This window comes from Bufo bufo, chromosome 1, assembly GCF_905171765.1.
Source record: "Bufo bufo chromosome 1, aBufBuf1.1, whole genome shotgun sequence".
NCBI classification, from domain to species: Eukaryota; Metazoa; Chordata; class Amphibia; order Anura; family Bufonidae; genus Bufo; species Bufo bufo.
The window spans coordinates 253,850,831-253,864,393 of record NC_053389.1 but is presented as its reverse complement, the minus strand read 5'-3'; the positions used below and the strand labels follow the sequence as shown (position 1 = coordinate 253,864,393).

Below are 13,563 nucleotides of genomic sequence, written 5' to 3'. Positions count from 1 at the left end.
CCCCCTATGTACACGAGGCCACCTCGAGTTGTAGCTGTGATAGAGGAACATTTGAGTCAGCCCTTAATAGAAGACAACAGGATGCATGTCCGCAATCAGCTGACTCTTATCTGGCCTTTGTATGCTGATGGCGAACCACAAGTCCCAGTGTCACATTTGTTCTTGCTGTGAGGGGGAACATTCTGCTGCAGTAAATATACATGAACTAATTTTATCATATACAATGGGGGAGATTTATCAAACTGGTGTAAAGTAGAACTGCCTTAGTTGCCCGTAGCAACCAATCAGATTCCACCTTTCATTTTCCAAAGGAGCTGTGAAAAATAAAAGGAGGAATCTGACTGGTTGCTATGGGCAACTAAGCCAGTTCTACTTTACACCAGTTTGATAAATCTCCTGTATTGTGTATCATACATACTGTACCTCCCATTGCACTGCCTAAGCGTCAGTCTTTACTGCAATGCTGGCATTGTATTCACATCTATAGGCAGGCTTGTACACAAACTAGTTGATAATATAGATCGAGTTTACATCTGAGCAAAGTAGGAAAATGAACTATGTAATAGTTCCCATAAATATAATGGATTTTATCGTCTGGAAAGGGAGATGTCACATGTTGGAAACAGGTCCCCGCAGGGCACTGACTTGAAAGGTACAAGTGAACAGGTAAAAGAATTTGTGTGGTTCGGCAAGGTCAAAACAAAGAAATTCCTGTAATTGTACAAACAGCTCAGAGACTGATCTGCCCAGTGCCAGACTGCAGCTGTTCTCAGCAAAGCACCAGGAAACATAGGTATTTCTACAGTAAAAGCATGTCAGGGCCAGCTACCAACAGCAGAAGGGCCCAGGAATACCCCAGCAGCTGGCACTACCATGGACACTACTATGTCACTGACACTACTCTATGGGCTCTGCTATGTGGCTGTATTAATCTATAGACACTACTATGTCACTGACACTACTCTATGGGCCCTGCTATGTGGCTGTACTAATCTATAGACACTACTATGTCACTGACACTACTCTATGGGCTCTGCTATGTGGCTGTACTAATCTATAGACACTACTATGTCACTGACACTACTCTACGGGCTCTGCTATGTGGCTGCACTAATCTATAGACTGTACTATGTCACTGACACTACTCTATGGGCTCTGCTATGTGGCCGCACTAATGTATAGACTGTACTATGTCACTAACACTACTCTATTGGCTCTGCTATGTGGCCGCACTAATGTATAGACTGTGCTATGTCACTGACACTACTCTATGGGCTCTGCTATGTGGCTGTATTAATCTATAGACACTACTATGTCACTGACACTACTCTATGGGCCCTGCTATGTGGCTGTACTAATCTATAGACACTACTATGTCACTGACACTACTCTATGGGCTCTGCTATGTGGCTGTACTAATCTATAGACACTACTATGTCACTGACACTACTCTACGGGCTCTGCTATTTGGCCGCACTAATCTATAGACACTAGTATGTCATTGAAACTACTCTATGGGCTCTGCTATGTGGCTGCACTAATGTATAGACTGTACTATGTCACTAACACTACTCTATTGGCTCTGCTATGTGGCCGCACTAATGTATAGACTGTGCTATGTCACTGACACTACTCTATGGGCTCTGCTATGTGGCTGTACTAATCTATAGACACTACTATGTCACTGACACTACTCTATGGGCTCTGCTATGTGGCTGTACTAATCTATAGACACTACTATGTCACTGACACTACTCTATGGGCCCTGCTATGTGGCTGTACTAATCTATAGACACTACTATGTCACTGACACTACTCTATGGGCTTTGCTATGTGGCTGCACTAATGTATAGACTGTACTATGTCACTAACACTACTCTATTGGCTCTGCTATGTGGCCGCACTAATGTATAGACTGTGCTATGTCACTGACACTACTCTATGGGCTCTGCTATGTGGCTGTACTAATCTATAGACACTACTATGTCACTGACACTACTCTATGGGCTCTGCTATGTGGCTGTACTAATCTATAGACACTACTATGTCACTGACACTACTCTATGGGCCCTGCTATGTGGCTGTACTAATCTATAGACACTACTATGTCACTGACACTACTCTATGGGCCCTGCTATGTGGCTGTACTAATCTATAGACACTACTATGTCACTGACACTACTCTATGGGCTCTGCTATGTGGCTGTACTAATCTATAGACACTACTATGTCATTGAAACTACTCTATGAGCTCTGCTATGTGGCTGTACTAATCTATAGACACTACTATGTCACTGACACTACTCTACGGGCTCTGCTATGTGGCTGTACTAATCTATAGACACTACTATGTCATTGAAACTACTCTATGAGCTCTGCTATGTGGCTGTACTAATCTATAGACACTACTATGTCACTGACACTACTCTATGGGCCCTGCTATGTGGCTGTACTAATCTATAGACACTACTATGTCACTGACACTACTCTATGGGCTCTGCTATGTGGCTGTACTAATCTATAGACACTACTATGTCACTGACACTACTCTACGGGCTCTGCTATTTGGCCGCACTAATCTATAGACACTAGTATGTCATTGAAACTACTCTATGGGCTCTGCTATGTGGCTGTACTAATCTATAGACACCATTATGTCACTGACACTACTCTATGGGCCCTGCTATGTGGCTGTACTAATCTATAGACACTACTAATGTCACTGACACTACTCAATGGACTCTGCTATATGGCTGTACTAATGTATAGACAGTACTTTGTCACTGGCACTACTCTATGGGCCCTGCTATGTAGCTGCACTAATGGACACTACTATGTCACTGACACTACTCTATGGGCTCTGCTATGTGGCTGCACTAATGTATAGACAGTACTTTGTCACTGGAACTACTCTATGGGCCCTGCTATGTGGCTTTACTAATGTATAGAGAGTACTATGTCACTGGCACTATGCTATGGGCTCTGCTATATGGCTGCACTAATGTATAGACAGTACTTTGTCACTGGCACTACTCTATGGGCTCTGCTATGTGGCTTTACTAATGTGTAGACAGTACTATGTCACTGACACTACGCTATGGGCTTTGCTATGTGGCTGCACTAATGTATAGACACTACTATGTCACTGGCACTATGCTATGGGCTCTGCTACATGGCTGTCCTAATGTATGGACACTACTATGTCACTGGCACTACTCTATGGGCTCTGCTACATGGCTGACATAATGTATGGACACTACTATGTCACTGGCACTACTCTATGGGCTCTGCTACATGGCTGACCTAATGTATGGACACTACTATGTCATTGGCACCTTGTATGCACCTATATTGGGAGAATGATAAGTGAAGAAAGTACAGTAGATGCTAATGACTGTCGGTTCTCCTGGTGTCTGTGGGCTTTCTCTGGAATCAGGGACATAACTATAGGGGGTGATGTCCACTTGTGGGGCCGATGGTCCTTAACCCCTTCACGACTTCCATACGGCTATATACATGCTATCTGCACATACCCCATGCAGATAGCATGTATATAAACGTTATGGCACCTCTTTAATCCAAGCACAGCAAAACGTCAGGGACAGTGCAGAGCCCAGTAATGCCGGCAAGGGACCAATTAGAGTCGTCCCTTGCCGACAATTGCTTCGATTAGTTAGTCTGTGCAGACTGGATGCGGACAGCACAATACGTTCGTGTGAATGAGCCCTTAGTGTGTCTTTAAATATGACACGACACCCAAAAGCCAGTCCAGCAAAATCTGCTCTCCAAAAACCATGTTGCTCCTTTCCTTCTGCGCCCTGCCGTGTGCTTATACAGCAGTTTACGAACATAAATGGGGTGTTTTTGTAAACTGCAGAATCAGGGTAGTAGATATTGAGGTTCGTTTTGCTGTTAACCTTTGCTGTGTTATAGGAAACATTGGATTAAAATTACAAATCTGCACAAAAACTGGAAATTGTAAATTTTACCTCCATTTTCCTTTAATTCTTGTGAAACATCTAAAGAGTAATTTGAGGGGTGTACTTTCTAAAATGGGGTCATTTATGGTGGTTTCTGTTATGTAAGGACCTCAAGGTGGTCCTTGAAAAAGTCAGTTTTGAAAATTTTGTAGAAAATTAGAAAAATTGCTTCTTAAATTCTAAGCCTTCTAATGTCCTAAAAAAATAAAATGTAATTTTTAAAATGATGCCAACATAAAGTAGACATATAGGGAATCTTAAATAAAAAAAACTATCTAATGAGGTATCCCTATCTGCCTTTAATGTGTAGAAATTCAAATTTAGAAAATTATTTTTTTTTCCAAATTTTCAGTCAATTTGGGATTTTTTATAATATAAAGGTAAAAGTTATCAACCCAAATTTACCCCTAACATCAAGTACGAGATGTCACGAGAAAACATTCTCAGAATGGCTTGGATAAATAAAAGCATTCTAAAGTTATCACTACATAAAGTGACACGTCAGATTTGCGAAATTATGTCTGGTCACGAAGGTGAAAAATGGCTTGGTCTTGAAAGGGTTAAGCAGCATAAGAGGACACTAGCACAATAGGGGTTTATATATCTATAGGAAAGAGATTAGGGCTGTGCTCCCTATTGTGAACAGGGCTCAATATGGGTGCATTCCATGTACAGCACCTCTGTATATGTTGGTGCTAATATAAGCCTAAGCCTTAGGCCTCTTTCACACAACCGTATGGCTTTTTTTGTGTTTTGCGGGCTGTTTTTAACGGATCAGTTTTTCAGATTTTTGTTTCAGTAGTGTTTCCGGTTCTGTTCCGTTTGGTTTCCAATTTTGGCGGATCGCAAACGGCAACGGAAGCATGGCATATACAGTGTAATCACAGCATGGCATGTACAGTAATTACATAGCAAAATTGGGCTGGGCATTGACTTAAATGGAGCCACGGAACGTGATTTGCAGGCAATAATAGGACATGTTCTATCTTTCAACGCAACGGAAAAACGGAAATACGGAAACAGAATGCATATGGAGTCCGTTTTTTTGTGAAACCTTTGAAATGAATGGTTCAAGAACACAAGAAACGTCCCGTAAATGAAAGAGGCCTTAACTTACACGTATGTTCATGCCTTTCCCAAACATTTGTAACGCCCCAGAGTGGCATTACCACTTCTGCACCTCACTACTATCTCCTATGGTTAACCTAATGTCATGGGTAGCAGAGGACACATTTTAAAGAAAACCTATAAACCTTACCAAATAAATAATTAAAAGACACAAGACACTTTAGAATGGAATAAATAGGCCGTGTTGCTTTATTTGGGGTTTTACCAAGTTATCATACCAATAAATATTAAATTAATAATTATCAATCAATAAACCAACCATAAAATATAAATAACTGAATAAATACTTAAAACTCATTAACTTAGGGACCATTAAGTCCACCCAGCACGAGCTGGGTGACCGATCACCCCCAAATAGGCAACACGACAATAAAAGAGGGAGGGAGGGCGGGGCGCTGCTCCTTGAAGGGTGCTCCTCTGGAACTGACAGCTGATGACCTGGTGCTGTCACTTTTAAACACGCAGGCTTCCCGCCGAAAATGACAGCTGCCAATCAGCTGTCAAACACTTTTCCCGCTTCAGAACAGCTGTCCAATCCTACAGCTGTTCCGAGCGTCACGTCTCTAGGCAGATCACTAGGGGAAACCGGATAATACCAGATTCCTGTCAAACCTAAACTGAGGAAAAAGAAGTGGGGGAGGGAAAGAAAACCTATAGACAGCATCATTTAATGAAATAAAAAATTCCGTGCCCCTGCTACCATGTGTCCCCCAAGCTATATGCTCTGGGGGGCCCCTTCATTCTATGCATTTATTTCCAGATCCAATATAATGTGCATATCTATTTATTGAAACTGTTTATGTTATCATGTAATGTGCCTGGTTCAACAGCAGGTGGGAGTATTAATGGCAGAGCTACAGGGTCAGAGAATGGAGCTTTCCTTCCATTCTAACACCCCCCTCTGTGGTGTGGTGGGCGTTTCCCACTTACTGCAGGAAGGGTGGGGACCAGTTAGTTCTGGTTTTAGGTCTTCCCTAGACAGGGGAAGGGTGTGCAGCAGGTGCACGTCCCTGGACATGCCTTGCCCAGGCCAGCTGGAGCACCTTCAGCTCAGCTGGATTTGGAGGCAGAAGCTGGAAGCCTCTGAAGCCAGGAGTAAAGTTCCCTGGACTAGTTTAGAGACAGACTACAGAAAGAAGTTGCAACCTTCAGCTTAAGCTAAGTTATACAGCTATCTTGTCAGGACAGCAGAGCCAGAGAGCAACAGACGTAGTAGAGAGGAGTTTGCCTGCCACAGTTAATGCCAAAACCTGCTGGGGACCAAGATAAAGTCTTCAAACTGTTTGGAGAAACGTTTATGCCAAGTAAAGCTGTTTTCAACTTCATCACAAAGTCTGGACTCAAATTATTCTTAATCCCACAACTCAACTCCCCCCTTTGTCTGCTGCAGACGACAATGCTTGGGTTCCAGCGTATCCAGGTAGGAGCACCGTGACACGTGCACCAACAGTAAGGGACATTAGGCTACCCTATACCACTCTGGCATTCCTACACCTGGGTACCATTTACTACATCACTAAAAGGGGCCCTGTGCCCTTGTTGCTTCACTGCAACTGGCGTCACGATTTACTTTAAGGGACCCATGGCCGTTGGCCATGCGCTGCACATTCACGTTCCTAATATGGCAGGAAGATGGACGTTTAAGGCCCCGTTCACACTAATGATACGGATTAGGTCCGGATGCGTTCATTTAAAAACGCACGATTTTGCAAGCAAGTTCAGTCAGTTTTCTTTGCGATTGGGTTCAGTTTTTTCCGCGCGGGTGCAATGCGATTTGATGCGTTTTTCACGCACGTGATAAAAAACGGAAGGTTTACAAACAATATCTCTTAGCAACCATCAGTGAAAAACGCATTGCGTCTGCACTTGCTTGCATCACGCAGCCCCATTCACTTTCATTGGGCCAGGGCTACGTGAAAAACGCAGAATATAGAACATGCTGCGATTTTCACGCAACGCACAAGTGATGCGTGAAAAACAACGCTCATGTACACAGACCCATTGAAATGAATGGGTCCAGATTCAGTGCGGGTGCTATGCGTTCACGTCACGCATTGCACCAGTGCGGAAAACTCGCTTGTGTGAAAGGGGCCTAACAAAGGCACATTTATTGCCCAAAAAACCCACTCCTGTGGAGACGGGGCTGGAGGTAGGTGTTGTGTTGTGGCATGTGTGTGGTAATGGGACGCTGCCTTTCTCAATGGATCAAAATGGAAAAAGAAAGGCAAGAAGATATATTTCAACCTTACAGTGTCTGCTCGTAAACAGACATTACATAACACGGAGGGGAAATAACTAAGGACTGATGCAACATAAAAGATCAATTAAACCACGTCCACGTTCGTGTTCTAATAAACCCTCCCTTTCCGGGTATACTAACCTTCAAGAACCAATAAGTATATTATCAGTCCGTTGTGGTTACGTTACAGGGTCCGTATAGGGTATGTACGCGCTGAAAAAAATCTGTGGAGAATTTGCGCTGATTTTCATGCATTTTTCAGCTTCATTTCAATGGGGAAATCAGCGTGGATTCTGCACCAATATAGGGCCACACTGAAAAAGGTGTCTGACTGCCCTTAAAATGAATAGGAGGATTTTTAGAGCTGTTTTTTGGCGCAGAAAACGTGTGGGAAAAACAGCGCCACAAACCACTGTGTGAACGGGCCCACAAAGAGTCGTATTCTAAACAGGAAAATTGTATTGAAATGGGTTGTATATGATTAGGAAAACATTGTTGCTTTCTTCCATAAACCTGTCCATGGGTTGTTTGTGGTATTGAAGTGAATGGGGCTGAGCTGCAATACCGCACACAACCTGGGGTCAGGTGTGGCGCTATGTTTTTCATTTTTTTTTTATTAAAGAAATATAATTTAAAATCCTGTGGAACCCATTTAAAACTTGTCAGACAAGTAGATGCTACAGTAGCAAGTGGATACAGTCAAAGTGGGCTTCTCAAGTGTAATGAAAAATTAAAGCAATTCTCCAGTTCAATAAAAAATAATTCACATTAACTGGGGAATGGACAGGACACTTACCTGGTGCCCTCCTTTTGATAGTTTCATCTACAGATTTGCCGATTCCTGGGCTCTTCTGTCCTCTGAGATGGCTGCACTGCTTCTCAGACTACCTGGTGAACACTGTGCATCAATTGTCTGAGACACTTCCTGCTTGTCCAGTCCTGCTCTTGGGTTGGCTCGCAGTGATCACATGAGCAGTCCAAGGGCAGCAGAATCCAAGGGCATAGCCAATCCAAGGGCAGCAGAAAGTTTCCTGGACTACCAAATGCACAGTGTGTGTCAGGCAGAGTGAGAAGCGGTGCGGCCATCTTGGATGGCAGAAGAGGAGCCTGGGAATCAGATGATCTGCATCTGAAAAAATGACAAAGACGGTGCGAGGTAAATGTTCTGTTCATTACTCAGTACTTGTGATTTTTATTTTCTTGAACAGGGGGGGGGTCACGTTAAAGGGGAAGTGCACTTTCATTGACCTGGGACCTAGAGGGCAGATCTTGTTGGAGTGTCACTCTTTGTATACATGACGACATCCACGTATGCAAGCTATCTATGATGACCTCTCTAAATACAGCTGATCACGAGACCAGCACCAGAAATCAAAAACACTTGTAGGGTCGTTTACCGAACTCCCGTGTCCCTCTTTTGGACCCAGGTCCCTCTGTCCCTCTTTTGTCTTTAAATGTCCCTCTTTTTGGTCTGAGATTGATTTGCAATGTTACATTTACAATAGCGATCAAGAAGGTGTATGTCTGGTTCCTCTCTGTACAGTTGTGTTCAAAATAATAGCAGTGTGTTTAAAAAAGTGAATAAAGCTCAAAATCCTTCTAATAGCTTTTATTTCCATACACACAAATGCATTGGGAAAACTACACATTCTATTCCAAATCAAAACATGAAGAAAAATATATAAAATGTGTGTTGTTCCTCTAAAAAAAATTGAAGAAAAGTGAATATTAGACTGTTCAAAAAAATAGCAGTGTTTGTATTCTTCTTTACAAACTCAAACATTCACAGTATAAACTGAAAAATGTTTGAAGATTTTGCTTTCCTTTGAATCACTTAACTAATATTTAGTTGTATAACCGCTGTTTCTGAGAACCGCTCACATCTGTGTTGTATGGAGTCAACCAACTTCTGGCACCTGTGAACAGGATGATTGGACTACATTCCACAGTTCTTCTCCATTTCTTGGTTTTGCCTCAGAAACTGCATTTTTGATGTCGCCCACAAGTTTTCTATCGGATTAAGATTCGGGGATTGGGCTGGCCACTCAATAACGTCAATCTTGTTGGTCTGGAACCAAGATGTTGCACGTTTACTGGTGTGTTTGGGGTCGTTGTCTTGTTGGAACACCCATTTCAACGGCATTTCCTCTTCAGCATAAGGCAGCATGACCTCTTCAAGTATTCTGATGTATTCTAACTGATCCATGATCCCTGTATACGATAAATAGGCCCAACACCTTAGTATGAGAAACATCCCCATATCATGATGCTTGCGCCACCATGCTTCACTATCTTCACAGTGTACTGTGGCTTGAATTCAGTGTTTGGGGGTCGTCTGACAAACTGTCTCCGGCCACTAGACCCAAAAAGAACAATCTTACTTTCATCAGTCCACAAAATGTCTCTTTAGGCCAGTCAATGTGTTCTTTGGAAAATTGTAACCTCTTCAGCACATGTCTTTTTTTCAACAGTGGGACTTTGCGGGGGCTTCTTGCAAATAGCTTGGCCTCACATAGGTGTCTTCTAATTGTAACAGTAGTCACAGGTAACTTTAGACCTTCTTTGATCTTCCTGGAGCTGATTGATGGCCGAGTCCGTGCCATTTTGGCTATTCTTCTATCCATTCGAATGGTAGTTTTTCGCTTTCTTCCACGTCTTTCAGGTTTTGGTTGCCATTTTAGCGCATTTGCGATCATTTTAGCGGAGCAGCCTATCATTTTCTGCACTTCTTTATATGTTTTCCCCTCTCCAATCAACTCCTTAATCAAGGTACGCTGTTCTTCTAAACAATGTCTGGAACAACCCATTTTCCTCAGAATTTCAGAGAGAAATGCACTGTAACCAGCATGTACAACATTTCCTGCCTTCCTTCCTTAAAAAAGGGCAATATTTCGCCACCTGTTTTCCAAAGAATGAATGACGTCACTCATTGAACTCCACACTGCTATTAATTTGAACATGCCCCTTTCAATTAGTGTTGAACATGTCATGACTGTTGGGTCTGTTGGATTTCTATTACTCTACTACACCTGCTAGTAAATTATTTGCCATGTAGAAATATCATTTCTACCAAAAACAGTGATTGATCAGGTTAGTGATGTCTGACTGTTATTATTTTGAACACAACTGTATATTAGAGCCCGCCTTATATATTTTTTCTTATTTGATGCAATTTTGATTTTTAGAAAATTCTATATTCAGATAATTTTTGCGCTATTGTGAGCTAGGGAAAACTATTAAAGTGTATAAATATACAGGAAAAATGGACTTTCACACAATGAACCATAAGTGTCCCTCTTTGACTGTCCAAAAAGTTGGGAGGTATGCATTTATCAAACTGGTATAAACTAGCCCATATCAACCAATCAGATTCCATCTTTCAGTTTAGACGGCTCCTTTGGAAAATGAAAGGTGGAATCAGATTGGTTGCTATGGGCAACTAAGCTAGTTCTACTTTACACCAGTTTGATAAATGACCCCATTGGTTGTTCAGTTCTACCTGTGCTGACAAAAGTCACTAGTTCTTACCCAAGATGTCTTCATAGACGTTCTCCTCAGATAAAGTGCGAGTTAGGGCCAGCTTGGTCTGTGCGTACCAGTCTACTCGTCCGTTCTCCGACGACTGCAGAAGATCTTCAAATTCGTATGACTTCCTGATAACGAGAGGAGAAGACAACACTATTGCTAGAAGAAAAATAAGGAAGAACAGCTGGCCCTGACTGATAGCGCAAAAAGCTGTAAAGAATTTAAAGGGACCCTGTCCAATCTCTGTACACAGGGTTAGTGTGCATTCACACAACCATATGTATTTTGAGGTCCGCAAAAAATATGGACGACATCCGTGTGACGTCCGCTTGCATCCGTTTTTTTTTTTTTGCTGACCCATTGTAACAATGCCTATTCTTATCTGCAAAACAGATAATAGGACCTGTTCTATCTTTTTTGCGGGACTGTGGGAGTTGTAATTTTGCAACGGCAGTAGGGCCGCAGGTTGAGCATCCCTGCTCTAGACAGTCACAACCATGTACATAGAAGGACGCCCCCTCCGATGTGTGGCTGTGTCTGGTACTGCAGCTTGGTGTGTGAAACTGGCCTTTCGTGTCTGTAGGTGTTCAAAGGATGGCACCCCCACGGATCATACTAACCTACAAATATTAATGTCCTATCCTGGAGAACCCCTTTAATGATCCTGATCCTGACATTTTCTCATCGTATTGGCAATGGTTATGTAAATTATACCTATTGTATGGAGCACTGCAATTAGTTACGGTAAATTCCCAGCATTCAGGCCTCGCCCTGGTAGAGTTTCAGAACCAGCATTGCCTTAATTTAGTTACCTGAGTCATAGTTTATATGAGATATAAAAACTGGTACGAGCCTTATTAAATACGCTTGAAATGTGGAGTCAAGCTCCAATAATCTGGCATGTCGTGGACCAAGGAGGAGCTGAATAGTCGGAAGCCGGCATGGGAGGGAATTATGCTCCTGAATGAGAGCGTATACATATAATTATTATGTAATATACAAAAATACTGATCTCCTAAAGTGCTGGAATATGCTTGACTATTACCAGACTATTGGATCATCAGGTTGGTGTTATGATGGCTCTGAGTTATCATTTTATATGTGACCACAGTCTACTGATGGTCAGTACAGGCACAAGGGCCGTGCCTTTCAAAAAGGCTTGTCTAGTATTTAGTCTTTTTTTTTTTTAACGTGCGTTGGCCTAAGCAGTGATGTGTCTCCACGCAGGATGTCACTGTTGGGTCATACACCACTTGGGGACATATCACTGACGTGGCCAGTCATTGGCTGCAGCAGCACAAGTGACCCTCATGCATGCGGGAAGTTTACAGGCACATAAGTAAGGGTCTCTTCACAGGTCCTACTGGCTGGGATGGAATTTACAAAAAGGAGGTTGTCCCATCTTGCCATTTCCACTGCAAAATGAGAATAAGCGTGGTCTCCAGATGGCCAGACTTGAAGGGGTTGTCCCACGAAAAATATTCTACAGTTTTCAAACAAGCGCCTGGATCTAAATTCTTTTGTAATTGCATGAAATTAAACATTTTGTATAGCCACTGAGTTTTTCAATAAAATGTATCTGTATAGCGCCACCTGCTGTTTGTTCTTTTTCTTATTTCTTTGTCCTGCTCACTGAGAAGGCCGCACATGCTCAGTTTGATCCTTCAACTGCCTCCTGAGCTGTGATAGGGAGAGCTGAGACACGCCCCCTTAGCTCCAGCAGAAAAGACACTCCCCTTGAGCTGCCAGCTTGATATAAATCTAGCAGAGCAATGTATGGGGAGATCTCTGGATCCATGTGAGGTACAGGGCTGGTTTGAGCTTTGTTAGAAAAAGATTGTCATGTATTATACAATGATTTTAATTTTTTACATTAATCATGGGATAACCCCTTTAAGGAAACTGTGCTCTGCTGATTCTGTAACCCCCATTGTATTGAATGGAAGCTACACAAACAGCATAGCAGAACAAGCTTTGCCGCTTACTCCTGCTGTCCTACGCTATTGTGTAGGCCCCTTTTACTGCAATGGGAGGTACAGGAAAAGCAGATTGCCGGCCCACTTGGCAGTTTACGTAAGCCCAGCCACCTGGGGCCAGCGCTTTAAGGCTCCACCAACCTAAGCTGATTTTCAGTACGTTTTACAGTCTTTTGTTAGGGATAGAACACCTAAAACCCACAGTCTTTTACAAGGAGATGCAGATAGGACGATAGCCAAATGACCATACATATATACACTTGGCCGGGTTTGGAGGACAATAATCTAATGTGTATTGGGGCCTATAGTGGCAGCAGATTATTTAGATCTTAAACTCAATGATGGAATGACACTAAGCTAAGAGAAGAGGAAGGCTGAGAAGGCTTGATAGGATTTATACAAAAATTCTCTGAATCTAAAATTTGGTGGATAGTCCTACACAGATGCATGCTCAATAAAGCAAAAGGTAAAAAACAAAAAGCAACACTATGGGTTCACAGTGGCCCTGTAGACCACAAAGAAACCATAAGCCCCCAACCTTCTTTCCTGACTGGTGTGTACATCAAAGAGCACAAGAGTTTGTAACTTCTATAAATAGGCTTAAAGGGAATCTGTCAGCACTTTTGACCACGCTAAACTGCTGACAGCACCAGCCAGGGGCAGGGCAGAGCAGTACAAATATACTTTGTGGTGCTTTTATCATCAAGAATAATAT

At 42.5% G+C, this 13,563-nt stretch overlaps 1 protein-coding gene across 1 annotated transcript in view; it reads right to left on the bottom strand.

Moving 5' to 3' along the window:
• The window catches only part of DENND2A (DENN domain containing 2A), a 103,754-nt gene that overhangs the window by 33,629 nt on the left and 56,562 nt on the right, over positions 1-13,563 (bottom strand). Inside the window, exon 4 of the mRNA XM_040438762.1 lies at positions 10,876-11,000. Coding sequence (XP_040294696.1) covers positions 10,876-11,000 — 125 coding nt within the window. The remainder of the gene's footprint in view (positions 1-10,875; positions 11,001-13,563) is intronic.